This window comes from Humulus lupulus, chromosome 7, assembly GCF_963169125.1.
Source record: "Humulus lupulus chromosome 7, drHumLupu1.1, whole genome shotgun sequence".
Lineage (NCBI taxonomy): Eukaryota > Viridiplantae > Streptophyta > Magnoliopsida > Rosales > Cannabaceae > Humulus > Humulus lupulus.
Genome location: NC_084799.1, coordinates 35,794,432 through 35,819,289, shown reverse-complemented (window position 1 = coordinate 35,819,289; position 24,858 = coordinate 35,794,432). Strand labels below are relative to the sequence as shown.

At 36.6% G+C, this 24,858-nt stretch overlaps 2 protein-coding genes across 3 annotated transcripts; one reads left to right on the top strand and one right to left on the bottom strand.

Moving 5' to 3' along the window:
* The first annotated feature begins 18,313 nt into the window (after positions 1-18,313).
* LOC133791153 (ras-related protein Rab11C) lies at positions 18,314-20,803 on the top strand. Of its 2 annotated transcripts, none has more exons than XM_062229070.1 (3): positions 18,314-18,558; positions 18,667-18,859; positions 19,932-20,803. In XM_062229070.1, exons 2-3 carry the CDS (start codon positions 18,695-18,697, stop codon positions 20,415-20,417), a joined length of 651 nt encoding a protein of 216 aa, XP_062085054.1. In that variant the 5' UTR covers positions 18,314-18,558; positions 18,667-18,694; the 3' UTR covers positions 20,418-20,803. The 2 variants fall into 2 exon arrangements, with proteins under 2 accessions (XP_062085054.1, XP_062085055.1); XM_062229071.1 differs by having other exon boundaries at positions 18,667-18,863; positions 19,936-20,803.
* A 1,392-nt stretch (positions 20,804-22,195) lies between these two features.
* On the bottom strand, positions 22,196-24,547 carry LOC133791152 (metal tolerance protein B). Its single transcript, XM_062229069.1, has 2 exons — positions 24,061-24,547; positions 22,196-23,436 (listed from the first exon to the last, which is right to left on the bottom strand). The coding sequence occupies exon 2, from the start codon at positions 23,421-23,423 to the stop codon at positions 22,317-22,319; it is 1,107 nt and encodes a 368-aa protein (XP_062085053.1). The 5' UTR covers positions 23,424-23,436; positions 24,061-24,547; the 3' UTR covers positions 22,196-22,316.
* Positions 24,548-24,858: the final 311 nt, after the last annotated feature.

Here is a 24,858-nt window from a genome sequence, read left to right as displayed (position 1 = left end):
GGTGAATTTTAACAACTGAACCACGTAAAACTTTGAGGGTGAGAAATTGTTCATTTGATTAAATACAATTTAGAAAAAGAGCACTAATATCTCTGTTATCGGATTTCTTAATCCATTGTTGGCAAAAAACTGCGTCAACAATTATAAATCTATTTATTTATATAAAGGCACTCTAAAATTGCTCTAACTCACTCTATCTATTTTCTTAGTTTTCTCATTTTTTTATTCAACTTTTTCTAAAAACAATATATTTTTATTCTATTTTAAAAAATAATAATAATTAACTCTCTTTTATTTTATTTTAGTTTCTAAATATCTATCTATATATAATAATAAATTAATTACTATTGACTCTATTTTCTTTTATCTTAGTTTCTAAACATCTATCTATATATAATAATAAATTAATTAACTAATTTAAATAGAGATATTTGAATGTCTTTTTAAATGATATATTTTTTTAGATAATATTATAATTAAAATGAAACGTGCATGCATATATAAATATATATATTTAAATGATTTAAAAATTAAACTACAAAATAATTATATAAAAGAAAATATATTCTGATTTACTCTATTTTAGTCAAATATTTTTTCTAAAAATTCAATATGAACTATTTGTTCGATAAATTTTTAATAATTTATTTTACCATTTTAAAAAATAAATGGTCCAAATAAGTAATCGACCAAAATACACGTAGTTCAAATAATCTATCTATATATATTCTTATTCTTAACGTTTTGACAAAACACGAGATCTAAAAGTTATTTTTTTAAATAAAGGGTATAATCGGGTAATCGACTAAAAAAGAAGATTCAAAATGGTGTGAACCCTTACACAAAACATATTATATATAATTTACATTTTATAAAGAATTTTGAACCTTTTGAATACATACATGGTCCAAAGGTTAATTTTAAAAAATAAAAGTTCAAAACAAGTAATCAGTCAAAATAGAGTGCTCAAATAATCGATCTATCTATTTATATTTTTATCCTTTTTACAAACACGAGGTGTAAAAATTAATTTTTAAAAATGAAGGGTAATCGGCCAAAATAACCCTTGCACAAAACATAAATTTATTTATACATAATTTAGACTTTTTATAAAAAAAAATACCATGCAAAGTGTATAATAATAAATATATAAATAAAATTACGCGTACAACAAGCTGCTTGAACTTTGTTTTTGATATTTTAATTATTTGTTATGCAACAAACACAATCATAAAAAAAATTGGGGTCAAGACACGTTCACGTGTTCATATACAGAACATGTTGTATGGGTAGGGTAAAAAAGACTATTTACCACACAATCTTCCCAATAAAATTTAAAAATATAAATTTTTTAATCATTACAAAAATTGCGCGAAGCGCGATTATGTTTTCTAGTTTAGTATTATATATCCTAGCTACATAGCTAGACAACATCACACAAACTCATGCATGATATTTGCTAAGAACTCATCAACAGATCTCTCAACCGGAAGAATATTGCACATATGCTAATAAAACACAAAATATTTCTCAACATTCAAAAGAGTTCATTATATAATGCATAAATCAATTTACATTTGAGAGATCTATGTATAATCTTTTGATCAATATGTATGTTTTTTTAAACGTGTACGTTCATGCTTCATGAGATTAATGTTGAATATATTTAAATATTTTACTCTTGCAAAAAATTTCAACACCATTAGTTGGGGATCCAAGCAAGACCCTTAAGTAGCAATCTTCTAAAGCCTGTACAACTTTATCTTCACATCATTATCAAGAGCTTAGACTATATCTACACTACTACAAGCTCCAACTAACTCGCTGATACACCGAACAATGTCTTCAACTCATTTGTTTTTACTCCCACCCATAAAAATAAAATAAAGAAAAGATGAAGTACAAAATAATGAGCGCGATTATGTTTTCTAGTTTAGTCTTATATATCCTAGCTACATAGCTAGACAACATCACACAAACTCATGCATGATATTTGCTAAGAACTCATTAACAAATCTCTCAACCCGAAGAACATTGTACACATGCTAATAAAACACAAAATATGGCTCAACATTCAAAAGAGTTCATTATATAATGCATAAATCGATTTACCTTCGAGAGACCTATGTATAATCTTTTGATCAATATGTATGTTTTTTAAAACGTGTACGTTCATGCTTCATGAGATAAATGTTGATTATATTTAACTATTTTACTCTTGCAAAAAATTTCAACACCATTAGTTGGGGATCCAATCAAGGCCCTTGAGTAGCAATCTTCTAAAGGCCATACAACTTTATCTTCACATCATTATCAAGAGCTTAGACTATATCTACACTACTAGAAGCTCTAACTAACTCATTGACAACCTCTCCAACTCATTGTTTTTACTCCCACCCATAAAAATAAAATAAAGAAAAGATGAAGTAAAAAATAATAAAAGGAGAAAAGAAAAAGATAAAAAAAATACCTAACCCAGACCTAGAAAAAAAAAGGTATATGCAAAGTAAAAAAAAAATTTCTAAAAATTAAAAAAAATTGCATACATTAAAAAAAGAAGAAAAAAAGTGAAAAAAATGATTTAAAAACATTGATGAAAAGAATATGTGCAGTAAAAAAAGAAACTAAATGTAAATATAGTTGGGCCAAAAATAAAATTAAAATATACAATAAAAAATTAGGATGATTCTATGGTAGGGCCTTAAAAAAGAGCCCTACCGTAGAGCTTTTTTGTGTTCTCAATCCGCAAATAGTTTTCGGCGCGATTTTTTTTTATGACCATGTATATTGTAGTTATTTAGAGCATCCTGCAAATTTTCAGAAAATTCCGAATAATTTACAGTGCCGAAAACAGATTATTGCACGCGTGACTAATTTTTTTATGCGCGTGGAAAATAGCATGTTTGAACTTAGTTTTCGGCACTATAAATTATTCAGAATTTTCTGAAAATTTTCAGGATGCTCTAAATAACTACAATATACACGGTCATAAAAAAATCGCGCAAACTGTTCAAAGGTTGAGAACACAAAAAGAGCCCTACGGTAGGGCTCTTTTTGAAGGCCCTACCAAAGAACTTTCCAAAAAATTATATAATATAAAAATAATTATACATACTGTAAAAAAAAAGTAATTCTAAAAAAATTATATAAAAGATAAATAAATAAACAAATAAAGATAAAAAATAAAAAATAATTTACAAAACTAACATCCCAATTTAAAAAAATTAATCAAGAACATAAATATAGCATAAACACAAATTTATACAAAAAAATATGAGAAAACAAAACCTATAAACACAAGATTTTAAGAAAAGAAAAGAAAGCCATAAAATAAGAATCTTTAAAGAGTCCCATATTTTTGTAAATATTTGAAACAAATAGCCATAAAGGATGTAATTTACACAAAAATATAAGGGATTACTTGATAAATACCCAGTTTTAGGATTAATTAACTAAAATTAGCCATTAAATAAATTTAGTTAAATTTTACCCATTATTATAATGACATTTCCCATAGTACCATTGCTTATACATATATAACTTAGGTATGATTGAATGGTATAATTGATAGATTTAAATAAATATTGGATATAAAATTAATTTTTTTTAAAAGTGGCTAAATATTAAATGACATCTTTAAAACTAGACACTCGGTGTGATTTGTACAAAATATAACTACGTCATGAGGGAGAAAGAGAAAGATCACCAAAATATCATTTTTTTTATAAATAAAAAACAAATTAACTTCTCATCAATTTGGTTGTTTTATTGCCTAGTACCACCTCTTAAAAAGTTTCCTTTTTATTTTCATTTTCTATATTTTCCCTAGATGATGGAGATGGATGTCAATAAATATATATAAATTTCTCAATAGATATATTTTTTGAGAGTTACTTGTTTTAGTCACTTAAATTAATCATAACTCGTGTTTTGTTATGATTGGTATTTATTGTACTCATAACAAATTTTCTACAATTTTTTGAGATATTCTAAATAATTTATAAGGTTGAAATCAGGGTTCAAAAAATATATTTTTCAATCATATAAATATATATGAAAAAAGTAGGTATGCATGTAATAAATTATTTGAACTTTTATTTCAGTACTGTAAATTATCCAGAATTTTTTGAAAACTTACAAAATGTGTGCTATAATTACAATGAATACTATCATAAACAAAATAATAAAAAAGAAACTGGAATTATAATTGATTTACTGGCTAAGATAAAAATGCATACCTTATTGTATATTTTTCATATATATATATATTATCTTTGTTGTATTAATTTGAAAAGAAAAAAAATTCCCCTTGGGCAACTGGTTTAGTGTCCAAGGCCTCTGTTTACCCAAAAATGGACTACCTGATGACGTAGTAGGATTGGCCTACACGTGGGATGCACGTGGCAGTTTAAGTAAGTATGATCTGTTCGACCATCGACTAGAAGAAAGTTCATTTAGCAAGCAGTATATTTTATGAGTGACCATTCTGGTCGCTATATTTCATTTATTTCCTTTAGATATGTAATTTTACACTTACATATTAGTTGTAATTTCCATTATTATTTAGATACGCATGTATTAAATATAATTAACACCCATTGACCCATGTAGAACTCCTTGAGCCTATAAATAAGAATCAAAAGGCTCAAGAGAAGGGACTTTTTGGATTTTTTACTTTTTGGAACTTTAGAATTCTCAAAGAGAAATAGAGTGTTTTTATCCACCATAATTGTATTCATCTGAAAGCTTGTGAAACTCGTGAACCCTAGTTCATTGATCACAACTCTTGGGATTTTACATCAATATGAACACTAAGTGGATGTAGGTCATTACTATTTTATTGGGGCCAAACCACTATAAATCTTTTGTGTTGTGTTATCTTTTCGTCTTGATTTCATCTCATTTTCTATTGTTTTACTTAAATCCGTGTCGTTGACCAATTCGAGGGTCAACATATTGGTGCTTTCATTGAGAGTTGAACTCAAGGCTTCTAAAAAGATCAAATGGCGAAAACGGCTAGAAAGATTGGACAAACCTCTGGTGCTGCACCATCTCAGTCTCCTTCGCAAAATGTGGTTGAGGATGAGCCACAAATAGATTTCGAAGAGGAGGAAATGGATTTTGAGACCTTGAGGACGACACTAATTGTGTTGCAGGAAGAGTTAGCCAATCTGAGGGCTAATCAGGAAAATGTGGCTAAAACAATGGCGTTGCAGCAGAGAGAAATTGATAGGCAACGCCAAGAACTGAATGAGAGGTAGGCTGACATGGATCACTGACAGAGGGACGCCACCGCTGCCCTGGAGGCAGCCATTTAGTTGGCTTAAGGACTGCCCGCACCAGCTTCTCAACCGGATCAGCCACCCAGTGTACTGCCACAACAAGATCCACATTTAAATTGTCCACAACATCACCACACTCTGCCTCCACCAGCAAGCCCTCAGAGGCCGGAGCAGCCTCCTGCTGCTCAACAGGATATTCCGTTTCAACATCCTGAGCAGCAACCCCCCTCTCACGCTGGTCAAGATAATACCCAACAGCAAAGGCAGAATAGGGCCGGGCAGCCTCCCCGAAGCCCTACATGCCAAACTGCTGAGGAGCCAAATCCACCGAGCAGGGGACAACTTCCTTCTGCTGGCAGGAGATAGGTCGAGTCAGGTTCTACGGTTAGGGTTCCCCCACGACATAATAATGCCTGGGGACCCACCGACCAACGCAGGCCTCTACCTGACGAACGAGATGTGCCAACGAGGGGAGGGGGAAATAGCGCGATCAGCAGGTTGCACCATAGTCGGTCACGTTTTAGGGATGGCCATGACTACAATGAAGCTGGTTTCGGCAGAGGAAATGCTGGTCAAAGGCAAGGAGAGAGGGGTGGAGAACGGAATCCCCCACCAAGAGAAAATCGGCCAACGAGTCAGAATGCTGGGGGGCAGCCTAGGCAGCCTAACGTCTTTGATCGACTGGGCGCTAGCGAGCAAAGATGTAGGGATGATGATTTGAGGGACATACTCAATGACAGGCGGGAAAGGCACGATGAGTGTGCCCCTCCAGCCCCGGTTTCCCCAAGAGTACCAGACGTTGTATAGGCTCAGCTTGATGCGCTGAATCAGGTCGTCCAACAGTTAGTGGGGAGCCGAACATCCCACATTGAATATGATCGGAGAAGAGGCACTCCATTCATACAAAGAATAGCAATGGCCAAAACCCCAAGAAAATTTAAGATGTCGGTCTTACCCAAATTCAATGGATTTGGAGACCCAGTATCTCATGTGAATAAATTTGAGAGACAAATGGACATCCAGAAGGTGTCAGATGACGCTCGATGCAGAATCTTTCCGGCCACCTTATTCGACACTGCTATGGAGTGGTTTTTCAAATTCCCTCATGCTAGCATAGTGTCATGGGAAATGTTCGTGAAAGAGTTTTATGGGCAGTTTTACACTGGTCGAGATACGCCAGAAGGAGGGAAAATCTTTGAAGGAGTATGTCCAGTGTTTTATGCGAGCCACTGCTGGGGATAAGACGGTGATGAGGGGAAAATGATGGCACTTACTGCTGGATTACAACGTCATTCATCCCTCTGGAACAGTTTAAGGAAAAATGGGGTGAAGAGCACCCAAGAATTCTTAGATCGAGCAGACTGGTACATCAAGCTCAAAGAGGCAATTGCCAATGAAGGTAAGGTGCCCGTAGATGACCAGGGTTCAAAGGAAGATCCCACCAAAGCCGCCAATGGGTATTAGAAACCCAATGGCAACAACAAAAATAACGGGAAAAACTGAGGGAAAAGAGCGACCACAAGTCGTCAACATCTGAGAATAAGCGCCCTAAAAGTAATAGATACGAGCCGAGGTTTACTAATTACACGACCCTAGTCGAAAGCAGAGCAGGAGTGTACCAGGCTACCAACATCACTGTCCCTTACAAGCGACCAGCGCCGATCAGGAAAGATATATCCAAAAGAGATACAACCAAATTTTGTCATTTTCACAACGACTATGGTCATGCCACCAACGAGTCAAACCAGCTTAAAGATGAGATTGAGTTCCTTATCAGGCAAGGACACCTGAGAAGATATGTACAAGCCACTGGAGGTTCCCAGCGAGAGGCTCAAGGAGGCAACGAGCAGGCACCGGTACGCCAACGCTTGCCCCCTTTACAGCCAGCTCCAGTGGAGGGTACATTGCTAACCATCTGTGGCGGCCCACACCTAGCAAGGGATAGTGGGAAGGCAAGGGAGCGATACGCCCGAACCTTACGTCATGACTAGGACATTGAAATGCTGAACGTAGAGGAGAGAACTCCCAAAAAAGCTCGAACAGAGGAAGAACTGATAACTTTCTCTGAGCTTGACGCCAAGCATGTCCGGTTTCCCCATTCAGATCCTCTGGTCGTGGACGTCCAAATCGCCAATATGATGGTTAAGCAGGTGTTAGTGATACAGGAAGCTAAGTAAACATTCTGTACAAGTCTTCGCTGGAGAGGATGAAGTTTTCATTGAAGGATTTGGAGCCATGCAACCAAACCATTTATGGTTTTCTCTGGCGAGGGGCTTGCGCCAATGGGGTCGATCAGGCTTCCAATCACAGTAGGAACTACACCTGCGAACATGACATTACTCACTACTTTTATAGTAGTTGATTGTCCTTCTGCATGTAATGCTATGATTGGAAGACCAATTCTAGTCGACCTACGAGTCGTGACCTCGGTCTGGCACCTGGCCTTGAAGTTTCCAACCGACGCAGGGGTAAGATGCATGTTGGGAAAACAACGAGAAGTGCGAGAATGCTATAATTCCTCGATTACCAAGGCAAAAAGAGGTGGATCGAGAGAAAGAGCCGAGAAAGGGTTGCTATTGGCCAATGAAGTACAAGCCCAATCAGGTGAGAAGGTCACCAAATAGGGTGTTGCCCAAAGTAAGGATAGAGATTTAAATCCTCACTTTGGGGATTTTGAAGAAGACGTAGGACCAGTCGAGGACCTCGAGGAGGTCCAACTTGATGAGGCAGATCCAACCAGGGTCGTGAAAGTCGGTAAAAACTTAGAGACAACAACAAAGCAAAAACTGGTGGAATTTTTAAAGAAGAACCAGGAGGTGTTTGCCTGGTCACATAAGGATATGGTTGGGATTGGCCCAGCAGTTATCAGCCATGTCTTAAACATAGATAAAAGTTTTACACCAGTACAACAAAAAAGGAGGTTGCTCGACAAAGATAGATCAAAAGTGTTAAAAGAAGAGGTCGAGAAACTAAAGGAGAACAGATTCATTAGGGTAGCGTTTTATCCATCTTGGGTCTCTAATCCTGTGCCGGTTCCCAAGCTGAATGGCAAGTGGAGGACGTCTGTGGATTTCACATACCTCAATCAAGCTTGCCCGAAGGATTGCTTTCCACTCCCAAGGATCAACCAGCTGGTCGATGCCACTTCAGAGCATGAGATCCTATCATTCATGGATGCATACTCTGGATACAATCAAATCAGTATGCACCCACCTAATGAGGATCGCACTAGCTTTTGACTGATACAGGGCTTTACTGTTACAAAGTAATGCGATTCAGTTTGAAAAATGCTGGTGAGACTTACCAGCGACTAGTCAATCACATGTTCAAAGAGATGTCGGTGTTAACATGGAGATATATGTTGATGACATGCTGGTTAAGTTGAAGAAGGCAGAATAACACATTGGGGACCTGCAAGAGTGCTTCAACATCTTGAACAAATATCTGATGAAACTGAATCCCCTTAAGTGTTCCTTCAGAGTTAGATCGGGGAAATTTTTGGGATTCATAGTGAGCTCGTGAGCTATCGAAGCTAATCCCAAAAAGATCAAGGCCCTGATCGAAATGAAGTCGCCAACTAAAATTAAAGATGTTCAAAGTCTAACTGGGAGGATTGCCACTTTGAGTAGATTCATTTCCAAATCAACGGAAAAATGTGGTCCATTTTTTAATATGCTTAGGGGCAATAAGAGATTCGAGTGGACAGAAAAGTGCGAGCAGGCTTTCAAGGCTCTAAAGTCTCATATGTCATAACCACCGATTTTTTCCAAACCGGTCAAGAAAGAAACTTTGTTCATCTATTTGGCAGTCACCGAGTATGCTGCTAGCGCTGTCCTGATCAGAAAGGCGAAACATGTTCAAAAAGTTGTGTATTATATAACCAAGAGGCTAATAGGAGCAGAAATTCGATATCCACCCATTGAGAAATTAGCCTATTGCTTGATTTTAGCCTCCAGAAAGCTATGACCAAACTTCCAAGCTCACCCCATCGTAGTACTCTCCGACCAGCCACTACGGCAAGTCTTGCAGAAACCAGAAGTCGTCAGTCGATTGTTAAAATTGGCAGTTGAACCTGGATAGTTCAATATTTCTTACTCGCCACGAGCAGCTGTGAAGGGACAGGCTCTAGTAGATTTTGTCACAGAGTTTACTGGGCTCCAGGATATCGAGCTGATAGAAGAGCCTGAACTCCAAAGCCAAACTCTTTCCTGGAAATTGTTCGTAGATGGCTCTTCCAACGAGCACAATGCTAGAGCAGGTTTAATCTTAATCACGCCCGAAGGACATCGATTCCACTGTGCAATTAGATTCGACTTCACAACGTCCAATAACGAAGCCGAATACGAAGCTTTGCTCGCAGGATTAAGATTAGCCAAGGACATGGATATAAAGTCACTCGAAATATACAGTGACTCCCAGTTAGTGGTTAATCAAATTATTGGAGAATATCAATCCCGGGGTCTGAAGATGGTTGCTTATTTGAACAAAGCAAATGACTTATTGGCACAATTCAAAAAATATACTCTCCAGCAAGTACCTCGCAACCAGAACTCCAACACTGATGCTTTGGCCAAGTTAGCAAGCACGAAGGATGTTGACACATTGAATATTGTACCTGTTGAACATTTGTCCGCACCAAGCATTCAAGCAGAAGAGTCTTCCCTGGTAATCCAAGCAACAGACACATGGATGATGCCCTTCATTGAATACTTAGAACATGGAGTGCTGCCGACAGACAGAAACAAAGCAAGAACCCTCCAAAGATAGTCGACTCGATTCATTCTGGTCGATGGAGTTTTGTACAGGAGAGGGTACTCAATGCCACTTCTAAGGTGTGTTTCAAAGGAAAAGGCCAGGGAATTAATGCGAAAAGTCCATGAAGGTTTCTGCGGAGATCATGCTGGGGGGCAGAGCTTATCATAAAAGATCCTAAGACAAGGATACTTCTGGGCAACGATGAATGAAGACTCTGTGGATTTTTTCGGAAGTGTGACAAGTGTCAAAGGTTCTCCAAGATACCGCGACCAGCCCCTAATGAGCTAAAACAGATGCAAAGCCCATGGTCATTCGCAATGTGGGGAATAGATTTGATCGGGTCTTTACCCACGGGAAAAGGGAACGTCAAGTATGTTGTGGTTGCTGTTGACTACTTCACAAAGTGGGCCGAAGCTGAACCGCTTACAACAATAACGACCAAGAAGGTGCTAGATTTTGTGGTAAAAAATATCGTGTGTCGCTATGGGTTGCCCAAGAAGATTGTCTCAGATGATGGCACACAATTTGACAGCGATCTGTTCACAGATTTTTGCGAAAGGCACGGGATTATCAAGAGTTTTTCTTCAGTAGCTCATCTGCAAGCAAACGGACAGGTTGAAGATGTCAACAAGACACTGAAGGATACCCTGAATAAAAGGCTTGAAGAAGCGAAGGGGGCATGGCCAGAACAATTACCTGAAGTCCTTTGGTCGTATAGAACTTCCCATCGAACAACAATATGCCGTACTCCATTTTCCTTGGCCTATGGATATGAAGCCATGTTGCCTGTTGAATTAGATCCACCATCGCATAGAAGGCATACGATCAGAGTGCTAATAGTCAGTTATTAATGAAATCTTTGGATTTGGTCGATGAAAGGCGCGAGCAAACTCAACTCCGAGTAGTAGCTTACCAACAAAAGGTCGTTCGGTATTTCAACTCTAAAGTACGTGAAAGAAAATTTAATGTGGGAGATGTGGTACTTAGAAGAGTTTTTTTAAACACCCGCGATCAAGCTGCTGGAGTGCTTGGACCTAACTAGGAAGGTCCGTATCAAATTGAAGAAGTCCTCCAACCAGGCACCTATAAAATTGCTCGCTTAAATGGAGATCTCATTTCTCGCTATTGGAATGGAGAACACCTGCGCAAGTATTACCAATAAAACAATTCTTTTTAAAGAATTGGCTTGTATTAATTTCACTTTTTACAAGTTTATGAACAAGGGTTAGTTAATCATATGACTAGTCGCTTATAAGTGTAAGATCAATTTTTTGATCACTCGTACAGACACAATTGTCCATTTATTACGATAAATAAAAGGAACTGTGCACAACCAGTTATTCTTGCCAATTATTGTATTTATTACAAGTATTTGCTAATTACGTGTGTTGTTTTGCTATATAATCACTTTTTATAAGTATTTTTACGAGCAGTAATGTTCGAATAGGTCTTGGTCTTGGCAAATGACCGAGAACCTTAAGCTCCTCAATCACTTAGGGGGCATATAAGGTACTAAGCAAGCAAAGCATATCAACAGGCATATGTAAACACACGAGCAAAATAAGGGAAAGCATATTACGGTATTTAGATTATTTTTTAAAATGTTGTTTAAATTTTGTTAATTCAAAACAAAGTACTATGCTAAGTTCAATCATGCGAACATATGTTATGACAAAGTGCAAATATTATAATATCAAAAGTAAAATGTGTTACACCGCGAGCAGTTTCTACTCGGATGTAATTGTTAATTAAAAGGAAAGCTGCCCACGCAGCAAAAAACTGTCTTGACATCACGAACCGTGGTTCGTGTGTCCTAGTTACAAATTAAATAAATAAAGTTATGGAGCAGCTGGAGGATCTTGCTGAAGCTGCTAGTCGACTGTGGTATCAGCACCCTCGTCAACGCCTTCAATACCCTTGGCCAAAGAAATCTCAGGGGATCCCTGAGCTGTCTCCTCTTCAAGGTGAGCAATGCATTTTGCCAGCTAAGCCTGCTTCATACACTCTGGTAATTAATCAAAGTTCACCTCACGGTTGTTTTTCCTGTACATATAAAAGCAGTTAAATGTTGCTCCCCTGAACCTCTCCAAGTCACTGACGTTGGTTTCTTCGAGCAATTTAACTCGCTCCTCCAACTCAGCAGTTTCTTTCCTGCTAATAACCAGTTTGTCTTGGAGTTTGGAGGCCTCTTTGTAGTTCAACACTGAAGACTCCTTGTACCTCTCTTTAGACTTTGTGACTTTGACCAGGGTCTCCTTATGTTGCTTCAGCTCCTCGCCCAGCTTGGCAATCTTCTCTTCAACAGCTCTTAGCTATTCGGCATTTTTCTCCTCGACCACCTTGAGCTGCTCGGCGTGTTTGGCCTCACCCATTTTGAGCTGTTCCCCAAGCCTCTCCTCAATAGCTTTAGTCTCTTTAGCGTATTCGACAACCATTGCCTCTGACCGACGCCAGCCAGTACTCAAGGTTAGAACTCCCTGCGATCAGAGAAAAGATAAATTTGTTAGTAGAAATAAAAGGACAAAGTAAACAATTAAAGCACAACCAAAAATGGTAACTTACACTGAGTACTTTGTTCAGCTCGCGGCTGAAAATCTAGTTGACCTTCATGGAGCTAGTGTTGTTGATGGGCTCTCAGCTGCGCCGATGCCTTGATAGCTTCTTCAGCTTATCGTTGGCTGAATTGAAGGCTATGTTCATGATAGCCTCTCCTTGAGTATTTCCTGACTGATCAGGAGGATTCTGGTCGACGGGAGCTGGTGGAGGAGTTTGGTCGATGGAAGCTGGAGGAAGAGTAGTTTCCTTGGAAGGTGCAGGTGCAAGAGGGTCCTCAGTCCTCGCCCTTTTCTTGGAGGGTTGCTGCTACCTTCCCCAGGGTGTCGTTTGCTTTCCTTCTTCCTGCTCGCAGGAGCAGTGGTTTTGGGTTGGTTGTATAGATCAAATGTGTCGTTGGAAGGCATGACTGCATGATATAAACAAACGATCAGGCAATATAAATTAAGATATTTACTAAAGCAAGGAAATAAGAGTAAGAAAAAATTCTAAGTAGTATACCCGAGCTACTATTACTGGTCGATACATTATTTATGGTACTACTGCTACACTCACTCTCTACCTTGAAGAAGTCTGAATTTGAACTAGTCGCATATTTAAAGTTGTCGTCCCCTTCAAATATATGACAGGGAATGGGAAAACTGTCTAAGAGTGAGAAGTCAGTACCGTTCTCATCAGACGACTTGAGTATGGGCTCGAGGTGTGCTGGAAGTTTCTGCTTGCCTTTCCCCTGTTATGTCGGAATAGCAGTAGCTCGTGGATTATTGGAGGGTTCCTTGATGGTCACTCCTGTAGCCCACCTTCTTGGGGGTTGTGACACATCCTGATGTTGCTCGGGGAGGTCTCCTCCAGTTGCACTCCCTGCTGTGGACTCCCTCACATCCTGGTGAGGCGCCAGAAGGCCGACCAGCCTTAAGTTGCTCTTCGTGACCAGCTTTTTGACGCTTTTTTCGATGTCCACCATGATGGCCAAGGCAGCTGCCCTTATCTCCATCTCTGGAGTAGGGACTGGTCGGTACCATGGACCTAAACAACACCAAAAATTCTAAAGATGGTATAGAGAAGCTAGAAGAAAACAAGCAACCAGTGAGAAAAATATTTATCTCCTTGGGTGAAGGCCAGGTTGTCAGCGACCAAGTCTGTTGTAAGAAAGTATTCGTGGAAATACTTCCCTACATTGGACTTGTGGGTTATGTCGCTCAGAAAGGTGTGAGCAGACTCCTGGTTGTAGAATTGAAAGAGCCACATGTTATTGTGGTTGAGGTTAGACTCGAGATCGAACAGGTAGTCAATCTCATGTGGCGTTGGTACTGGCCACTTCTTATGGTTATAAAGGATATAGAGCGTAAATAATACTCCATATCTGTTGGGGGTGATTTGGAAGGGAGCGACCTTAAAATAATTGGCCACCCCTTGAAAGAATTCGTGCAGAGGCAAGATTGCCCCTGCCTCGATATGATACCTCGACCAGGCGCTGAAGGCGCCCCTAGGCATGTTTGCCCGCTGGTCGGGTGAAGGTTTGATGAGGGTTATCCCAGGAAGACCGTACTTCTTGAGATAGTTGTTTACCATCCTAGCCGAAATAATGCTAGGAGGAGCTACATACCATTTGACCTCTAGCCTAAGGCCGTCGTGAGGTCGGGCTTTAGTTTGGATTTCTGGTGGTATAGTATTTACAGGCTGTGGATTTGTAGAAGGCTCCACGGTGTGAGGGGCAGGTTGATTAGAAAAAAGGTTGGTTGTCTTCTTCTTTCTTTGAGCAATAGATTTTACACAACCCATATTCGTTGAACTGGTCGGAGGTCTGTTTGTTGAGTTGTGTTGAGAAAAAGGAATTTATGAAAATGGCAGTGATGACTGTTCTTGATCCTCGAACAGTAGCACGAGCAAGTCATCATCAATCAGTCTCTCACCTCCCCAAGGACCGTGCATGAAAACCTGGGAACAGAAAAGGGGGAGATGAGAATCTACGGCCAACAAATAGAAGAAGTGGAAATGTTGGGATAACGTTGCTCGTGTATAAAAGATAAGCTTTTATATGACTAGCAGCATTCTAACGTAAACACTAAAAACATGCGAATAGTTTGGAAAAACGGATTAAAAAGCAGAAGTGAAATTTTTTTTCAGGGAAACTTTTCGACTCCGAAAAGGCAGGAAAAACCAGATTTTTCTGAATGCATAAAAATCGAATGTTACTTCGATTTTGCGCCCTAAATCAGGATTCCTACTTCCCAAGCCAATTCCTAAGCCTCATTTAGTGTTTTTTCGAATTTAAACTCCTATCCTATCATGCTACTACATACGAGCCCGATTACCCAAAAATAATTTTTTCTCAAGAACATTCAAAAACTCAAAGCACCAAATATCAGAAAACTAAAGAAATGAATGTTGCATGGCATATAAGAAACAAAGAAGATCAGGAAACTTACTTGAATGAAAGAATGAAGTGGGGTCGCGAGCGTTGATACAAGTGGCTGGGCAGCCACACCTTGGATCGCCAAGTTTTTTATGAGCTTTTCTTGATTTGTTCTTCTGAGTCTTGAGGAAAAGAAGAATGGTAAAAAGTGAAAAGAATGGGTTATTTATATTGATCGAGGCACGGATAAAAATGTAATGATGGGGGGTGAGTTTTTGAACCATGGGGAAACGTGTTAGCCGTAAAAACATTTTTGGGAAACTGCAACGACATGATTAGTTACTTTTTTCGAAAATGTGTTGACAGATGTGACAAGCCAGACGAAGGGTCGGTGGGTTAAGTTTACTTTATGGTGGTCGTAGTAAAATAAACTTGGGGGGCAAATGTTTACCCAAAAACGGACTACCTGATGACGTGGTAGGATTGGCCTACACGTGGGATGCACGTGGCAGTTTAAGTAAGTATGATTTGTTTGACCATCGACCAAAAGATAGTTCATTCATCAAGCAGTATATTTTATGAGCGACCAATCTGGTCACTACATTTTATTTATTTCATTCAGATATGTAATCTTACACTTACACATTAGTTGTAATTTCCATTATTATTTAGATTCACATGTATTAAATATAATTAAGGCTAATTGGCTCATGTAGAACTCCTTGAGCCTATAAATAAGAATCAAATGGCTCAAGAGAATGGACTTTTTGGAACTTAAAAATTCTCAGAGAGAAATAGAGTGTTTTTATCCACCATAATTGTATTCATCTGAAAGCTTGTGAAACTCGTGAACCCTAGTTCATTGATCACAACTATTGGGATTTTACATCAATAAGAACACTAAATGGACGTAGGTCATTACCATTTTATTGGGGCCGAACCACTATAAATCTTTTGTGTTGTTTATCTGTTTGTCTTGATTTCATCTCATTTTCTACCGTTTTACTTAACTCCGTGTTGTTGACCAATTCGAGGGTCAACAGCCTCATGACCAATAATGTCAAACCGAGTCGGGTGAGTATAATAGAACAAAATGTCCAATTTAGAGCTGTAAATATGGGCCGGACTTTTTAGCACGGCACGAAACCGACACGAGCCCGAGAGGCACGAGCACGACACGACACGAAAAACTATGGGCTTGGGACAGGCATGACATGAATTGAAAATTGGCACGACACGACACGATAAGCTTGAGGGCATGGCACGAAAGTACGAACAAACTAGCCCGAAAGCACGACACGATAAAAAGCCCGATATTTTGACATTAATAATGATAAAAAAAATTATTTGTCAATTATCTATAAATTAAAATGATAATAAAAGTCTATTATTTTTCTGGATGTTTATATTTTTATAATTATATTAATTTATTTTAAGATTTGTGAGTTAAATTTTTTAGCATTTATTGGTAGGTATTCAAATTCTAATAATTATCTTTGATATAATTTTGGGTAAAGTATTGTTAAAAAGTATATAAAAATATCTAAAACAATAATTTAAACAATGAAATGTATTTGGATTTGTCGTGAGTCCATTGATTGTTAAAGAGGAGGTGGAAGATTCAATTCTCCATCCTCACATTTTTTGGCAATGATAAAATAGGTCAAAATAAGAAAAGTGGGTCGGCACGAGCACGACACAATATGGGCTGGGCCTATGAGCCGTGCTGGGCTTACTCTTTCAAATATGGGCCGGCTTGGCCCGACACAAATTGAAATACGGGCCCAACCCAACCTGAATTATTCGGAGGCACTGAAATATGGGTCGGGCTGGCCCACATTTATAGCTCTAGTCTAATTATCTTGAAACATAACCCATTTATTAAATAAAAGACTTGTAGTAAAACAAAAGCAATTATATTGTAAAATAATTGACGGTAAACTCTTAAAAAATATTTGAGGATGTTGGTTCCTTAGTTAAAAACTGTTTTTGTTTTTAAAATTTGAAAGTTATTTTCTGAAAACAAGTAGGGGTGTTTGATAGTTTTTAGAAAATAATTTTTAAAAACAAAGTTACAAAATACATAAAATTTTGAGAACATCAAAAAATTGTTTTTAGTTGTTCTCAATTTTTTTTGTCAATTTTTTTCTCACATAACATTTTTCTAGTATTGTTATCTCGCATCACTTTCTCTTTCAATAATTTATATCTCCTTACATTTTCTCTCATCACTTTGTCTAGCGTCACTTTCTCTCTCATTATTTTTTATCTCTTTATTTTCTCTCTCCTAATTTTTTCTATCTTGCTATTTTCTCTCTCATTTTTTTTCTTGCATCAATTTCTCTCTTCTCATTTTTTATTCCTCAAAAATTTCTCTCATTATTTTTCATTATTTTTTCTTTCTTACTTTATCTCATTATTTATTACAAATTTTTAAACAATTTTTTTTATAAATATATTTATTAATTTTTTATTTAAGATTTAAAAAAAAAATAAAACTTAAAAATTATTTTTAAAAAATATTAACCAAACACCTGTTATTTTTTTAAAATTATAAAAACTATTTTATATTCTCATTTCTAAAAATATAATTTTGAAAATAAAAAATAAAAAAACAATGTCAAACAAAGACCAAATTTATCATTTGATTTTACTTCCAAAATCTTCAGATTGTGCAAAAGGATTTTTTTAAACAAAAAATATAAAAGCATACTCAATTTTGTTTTCGTTTTTGTGAAAATAAAATATAATGATTACATGTGTTTGTGTGCGTGAGGTGAAAAAGAAGGTTGGATCTAAAATCATCGCTATCAAGGATCTAAAATCATCGCTATCAACGCACATGCTTTTTTTTATGTTGTGAGTGCAAAACAATACAATTATCTTCCTCAATATGATTAATTTGATAACTCTTATCATGACCGAATAATGCAAAAAGATATTGAGTGGACATTTTCTTTTAATTTAAACTTTACAAATAAAATATTCATTTATACACCAGTTACCACATAAGACATATGCTTCACCTAAAATAACAACAAATTAACAACAACCGATTTTTATAAAATTTATTATTATATATAAAAAAAAATAAAAAATAAAAACCACATCGCTGCCACCTTCTACTTTTCTAACATATAAAATTAAAATTCCATTTTAAGAAAAATAATTATAACAATAATAATAAAGGCGTGGAAGACACTAAACATCCTCTGGCACAGGCTGCCAGAATGTCACCTGTGTCAGTGCCACCTCATAAGTTTGACCTTTGACGAAAACCATTGTCGTTTAACGGTCTCATTAAAAACGACATGTCGTTTAACGTCTATATTATTAATAGAAGAGAAGGCCGTTTCAAAGGACCTTTGATTTTCTCTCATCGGTCTTTCCGTTTCTCTGCTCTCATTGGCCAAATGTTATTATTACGTTACCGCTTTCACTATATAATCTTCTTCTTCTCCGCGTTGAAGAGTTGAACTGTCCTCCAATTCGTACAGTTACTCTACCAATTTTCAAACGAAACCTCCATAGCCCGAGTCTCTCAGGGAGACTCATCGCCATCCCCGTCTTCCGATATCTCATTCTCTCCTCGATCTTTCCGCGCCACTAGAGGTAAGCGTTCTTCGGATTCTCTAGATCTATCTGAATCTGTATGTGGATTAAAATTCGCGTGTGTGTATTGCGAAGTGGGATCTGAATTTCGGGTTTGGGTGTGTGTAGGTTCCAGAGATCGGAGGAGAAAGGGATTATGGCTCATAGAGTAGACCATGAATACGATTACTTGTTCAAGATCGTGCTTATCGGAGACTCAGGCGTTGGAAAATCCAACATTCTTTCGAGGTATACCAGAAACGAGTTTTGCTTGGAATCGAAATCCACCATCGGCGTTGAGTTCGCTACCAGAACTCTCCAGGCAAGTTACTTTACCGATCTGTTTGGACGATTCTTATTTCGTGTTAGTGTCGATTGTGTGTTTATGTTTTTTTGTTTATTTTTTGCTCTGTTTTGTTGATACTGATTTAGTTAACTTTTTTCATTAGTGGCATGCTTAGATTTTTTGGAGAATATTCATATTTTGATTAATTTAAGCTTTTTGGACTTGGTTAATATTGCAAGTTTCTCTCTAATGAGATAGATTTTATATTAATTTTTTAATTAAGTTATGTTGATAAAGCTTCTCAATGGTGCGTCCTTTGAGTTTTCATCGAGTAAAGTAAGGTTTTGGGGTTATAATTGATTTCTTGACTTTGCCTTTTATAATTGAACTGGGTCTCGTTTTTTCTGAAGAAAAACTGAATTTCATTAATAAAATCGACTAAGCATCAGCCATAATCTGGGTCTTGTTGATGGTTGCAGTTGCGTAAATTTACTTCAAGGGAGTTGGTGGACTATAAAATAGCGTGCTAAATTAATACGAGTGTTATAAATGTTTTGGCCAAAGCCAATTATTAATGCTCGAGGCAGAAATGGAATTATTTCGAGAAAGAGAGATGTCATTGTTGATACTATTTAGGATTGCGTATCTCTTACACATTTTTTTATTTAAAATGTTTCAGAAAAAAACCCATGTGCAGTGCAGTGTATGGAAAACATGTCTTTACTTTCATCTTTTTTTTTTTCACGGAGATAATTGAGTACAAACTACAATGAAAAACTGTCTGAGATTGTCATGATAAAAGAATGCTGATTGGTTTTCATTTTGAAAACAATAGTTTTAAAGTATTTATTTATCTTCAATATAATGATTTGAAAATACTGTTCGGTTTGCAAGTTGCTTCTAGACAAAATAATTTAGGAAAGACTTGATGTGTTTCTTGAATTTTAGTATTTAATATTTTTCATAACTAACAAGTATTTTGGCATTTTGGTATACTAAATATTTATGGTATTAGTTGGTGTTTGCATACTGTCAATTGCTATGGTTGATTTGTGTATCATTAGTTTGCAATACGATAATTACAAGCATTACCTGGAAATATTTTCAGGTAGAAGGAAAGACGGTTAAGGCACAAATCTGGGATACAGCAGGTCAGGAGAGGTACCGCGCTATCACCAGTGCTTACTACAGAGGTGCAGTTGGTGCACTGCTTGTGTATGACATAACTAAGAGACAAACTTTTGACAATGTCCAGAGGTGGCTGCGTGAGTTGAGGGACCACGCAGATTCTAACATTGTCATCATGATGGCCGGAAATAAGTCAGACTTAAACCATCTTAGAGCTGTTTCAGAAGATGATGGTCAGTCCTTGGCTGAGAAGGAAGGCCTTTCATTTCTTGAGACATCGGCACTGGAAGCAACTAATATTGAGAAGGCATTCCAGACCATTTTGACAGAAATTTACCACATCATAAGCAAAAAAGCCTTGGCAGCTCAAGAAGCAGCCACAAATACTGCACTTCCTGGTCAAGGAACCTCTATAAATGTTAACGAAGCTTCTGGGAATGCAAAGAAAAGTTGCTGCTCCACTTGAGTGGATATTTTTGGGAAAGAAAAGATTTGCTAGGTGGAAGATAATTTTCTTCTTCTTCTTCTTTTTTTTTTGGTTGAGAGAGAGTCCTGTAGAATACAATTTTTACTTCATTGAGTTGTGACAGGGAAGCTTGTGAAAATTAAAACAAACAGTTGATCTATAGTTCTATTTTGATGGTTGGCTCTTCCTTATGCACCATTGCTTTCTGTCGCTTTAGAAAGTGACACTCTGACTGGTACTGTAATGTTGTTGGAATATGGCATATCTCAACTTGAAAGAAAGAATGGAGCAGAAGAGCCCTCTATGTCTAGTGCTTTACTCTGGTGGGTTTTGTTTATTGAGTCAAACCCTAACTTGTAATAAAAGCTTCTTACTTTTAAGACCAATTCCTTCAATTTTCCACATGCAACTGGTACTGAATGAAATCATTTTTTTTTAGAAAACCGAAAATACAAGTTGCTTACTATGAATGGTTTTTTTTCTCAATCACTGAATAGTTATAAACAGATGAACCAATTCAAGGTCAAATTTCGATATGTGAACTCTTAAGCTCGACTGTAGCCTCGTACATTGGGCTGGTTCTGTCAAGTATTATTTATTTACACAACAAACCAAAGTTTTTTCAAAGCTTCTGGAAAGGTGGAAGTAGTAGTAGTTGTCGTGAATCATGGCAGCTGAGCTAAATGAATTATTTTAATATATATATATATATAATTTATATTGACTTTTGAACAGTTCAAGCTCGAGTATTCTGACATGAAGATTGATCTGGTATACGTATAAGTTAAAATTGAGTCGACCACCGAAAAGTGTAAAAGTTTGAACTAGTACCATTTTTTATTTATTAAACTCGACTGTTGGAATGGAATTTGGAGGTGAACCCTTCTCTGATTTAGAGCGTGGGGCCGGTTCTAACTTCTACCTGTGAGTCTGTGATATAAGATGAGACCGATTTGTTCTCAACAGAATGCTAAACAGGGAATAAAACACCATCTTAAATAGCTATAAACCAAATTTGAAAACTATTTTGACCAATTTTTAATTTTTGGGTAAGCAAAATTCTAATGTTTCTCACTAAAAACAACTCAAATCTTAGCTTTCTATGCCTAACAAAGATACCAATTCTGTAAAATGTCCATGGCTGCTCTTTAAATTTATCAACATTAACAAAATAGTTCTTTTTTATTATTATTATTTATATTTAATTAAATTTTTAAATTTAAAAATAAAACAATAGCAATTGACGCTACACAGTTATATTTGTAACAAAATTTTATAAATTTATTCTTGAATTTGTCTCAAATTTATATTATAGCTGTTGAACTTACCATTAATTAGTAGTTAATTCTTGAAAAATTTACGGACATCCATGCTATATTTGAGTTTTATTCAACTTTCCAAGCCTTTAAACATCTTTAATCACTTAAATACAAGTGTTAGACGGTTTTGGTGTTTAACTTTTAGAGCTAGGGGCTAAAGTTTGAAGAGATAGTGAATGAAATGAAAATTTCTGAAATTTATTCACGGTGACTTCAAACTTTCAAACATTTAGTAACTTTGAGAATTTTAGTTTGAAAGTCTTGACAGTGATACTGTCGTAGAATTTTTATTTTTATTTTTTCTCTTGAGGCTAAGGAGAAGAACAACTGGCCTAGGACAAAGGTAAGGAATATAGTCAAAATTGGTTATTTAATGCTTGATTAATCTTGACTTGTTTCAAATTTTGGACAATTTGTATCTATATTTGGTACAGCTAAATATGCCTAGAAGACCTAGAAGAGTTCAAAACTTGACTAAATAGGATAAATCAAACTCACATGTCCCAAAAATGATTTTTCTTTACAGAAAAATTCAAGAATGATATTGAAAAATATCATACAAAAATTTGTCTGCAATTTACTACTCGATTTGTATCGTTACATGGTGTATTCTGTATGCTTTTTCACAGTGATCCCTTATCGTGTATATCAATAGACTAGAGTTGACCGCAGGATCGGCTATAACATGGCAAGAAAGCACCATCTTCCCAACTGTCAGCGCCCAAACATGCAAGTCATGAACATCTTGAACTCCTTTGATGTTCTTGAGATCGTATTCTAGTCTAGCGATGTTGATTTCGCTTGGTGTTGTTTCCATCAATATGCCATATATATTTCTGAGCATGGATATGGTAGTGCTTAGAGAAATAATAGAGAAAATGAAGGTGCAGATCAAGTCTACCACTAACCAATCTGGTTTAGCCCAAATTATAGCACCAGCAATCATCACCCCAACAGACTGAATCATATCCACCATGACATGCAAGTAAGCACCTTGAATATTGATGTTCATTGTTCTGGTCTTCTCTGCTGTACTAGCACAAACTTCCTCCATTTCATGAGAGTGCTCATGATCATGATCATGGTGAGAGTGAGGACATGCGTGATGACTATGATTGTGGTGACCAAGCCAAATGACCATAATAAAATTAACTACGAATCCAAATGCTGCTACCGCGAACATGAGAATTCCATTGACACTTTCAATTTTGTGAAGAATCCTGCTAACGGCTTCATATATTAAGAAGCCTGAGATCAACCATATGAGCTGCACAGAGAGAAGAGCACCAAGAATTTCGAGACGATGATAACCAAATGACTGGTGTGGCGTTGGTTTCCAACCTGAAGCCCAAACTGAGAAAAGGGAAATGGAGAATCCAGCTATATCAGTGAGCAAGTGGCCTGCATCTGTAATTACTGCAAGGCTATTGGCTTTCAAACCTCCAACAATCTCTACCATCATAAATAATAGATAGAACAATATGAGTCCACCAAGTTTAGTGGCTGACTTTGTTCTTTCTTCTGAATCCAAACTCTTATGCTCTTGTTTGGAGAAGGCACAAACACAGGTGCAAGAGAACTGAGCTGGGTTAGGAAGAAGATTAATCTTTTCAGAGACTATGGCCATCTGAATTTCCTGTTGGGGATCATCTGCACATAAAATAGAAACTTCCTCCTCGGCTTCCATATTTTCAGTTCAACTGAAACAAAGAAAGCAGAGTTGGCACCAAATATTAAGGCACTAGTCATTGATATTAAACCCCATAACAAAACAAACACAACCCTCCTGAGTTTGACACCAAATAAGCAATAGTCATTGATTTTAAACTACATAACATAACAAACCCACCTGAGTAGTTGACTTTACTAAATCTCAATCTAAACTTATCCTACCTATCTAGCAATCATCTCCAAACTTTCATCCGCTTCCAACTATACATTTTATTCTAACGATGTAAAAAGTTCCTTAAATTCAAGTTATGGAAGGTTGACCTCTAAAACCAAAGCACATGATTATGAGATTATCTAATAATATCAACCAATTCAAATTCAACCAGAGTGAGAATAAAATATATATAAACACCCCAAGAATTTAAATTGGTAATTTTGGAGCAAATTCAAGCACAATACACTCTACAAAACTTCAAAACCAAACATATGACAGAACAAACCCAAGCCCAAAAATCACTCAAACTCAATTAGTTTTTCCCATCATACAATAAATCCCATCATAAATTAGAGAAAACCCAGTCCAGAAAATTTTGAACGATCGAAAATTGATTCCGGAGAAAGAAAGTCAAATGGGGAAAGAAAATAAGACGTACCTAAGGAATCAGAGAATAGCAATGATGAAGGTCGAGAACATTTAGGTTGATGTAGAACCCAAAGAAAAAAAACATGTATATATATATGAATATATTTAGTAATAATAAAATAGTGGGTATCTCTGTTGTAGGGTCACAACTTTTGTCATTATTAAACCTTTTTCATAATTCTACAAGCATCACACAACAGCAGATATTTTCTTTTCTTCCAAACATCACGTTTGGACCTTTATCCTTACACCACTTCAAGGTAAACACATCATCAGATAATGAAATCGAAAACCCACTTCCACCCAGAAACCGTTGCTGAGACTGGGCTGGGATTCGGTGGTCGGGGCTGGTCCTTCGATCAAATGGGTGGATTTAGACGGCCGCTATTGCATAAAGGTGGAGACCTCTTCCAATGGTGGGTGGTGGGTAATAAAGAGGATGATTGGTTTTCGACAATCAAATCTTAGTCGGAAATTATATGTATATATATGGTAATACATATTATGTAATTATTTTGACGAATTAAGATTTGACAACACTATATTAGTGGAATCTGATAGAGACACTTCTTCCTCATATTCCTATGTCAAAGCGTCAAATCTAATTGACCATTGCGTCAATAATGAATGACATTCTCCCATATTTTCAAAATAAAACATTATACTTTTTTTTTAAGACATAAAACTATCATATTAACTTGAAACAAATTACACATATCCTCCAATCAAATACAATCAACATCCATCATAGCATACTTAGCCAATAAACCTCACTATTAGTAGATAACATGAGAGATCTATCCCTAGT

Bases quoted from the DNA above. Each gene is read 5' to 3' on its own strand.
- LOC133791153 (XM_062229070.1), top strand. From the start codon at position 18,695: ATGGCTCATAGAGTAGACCATGAATACGATTACTTGTTCAAGATCGTG. The intron at 18,860-19,931 runs GCAAGTTACTTT...AAATATTTTCAG, and splicing joins TCGCTACCAGAACTCTCCAG to GTAGAAGGAAAGACGGTTAA.
- LOC133791152 (XM_062229069.1), bottom strand. From the start codon at position 23,423: ATGGAAGCCGAGGAGGAAGTTTCTATTTTATGTGCAGATGATCCCCAA.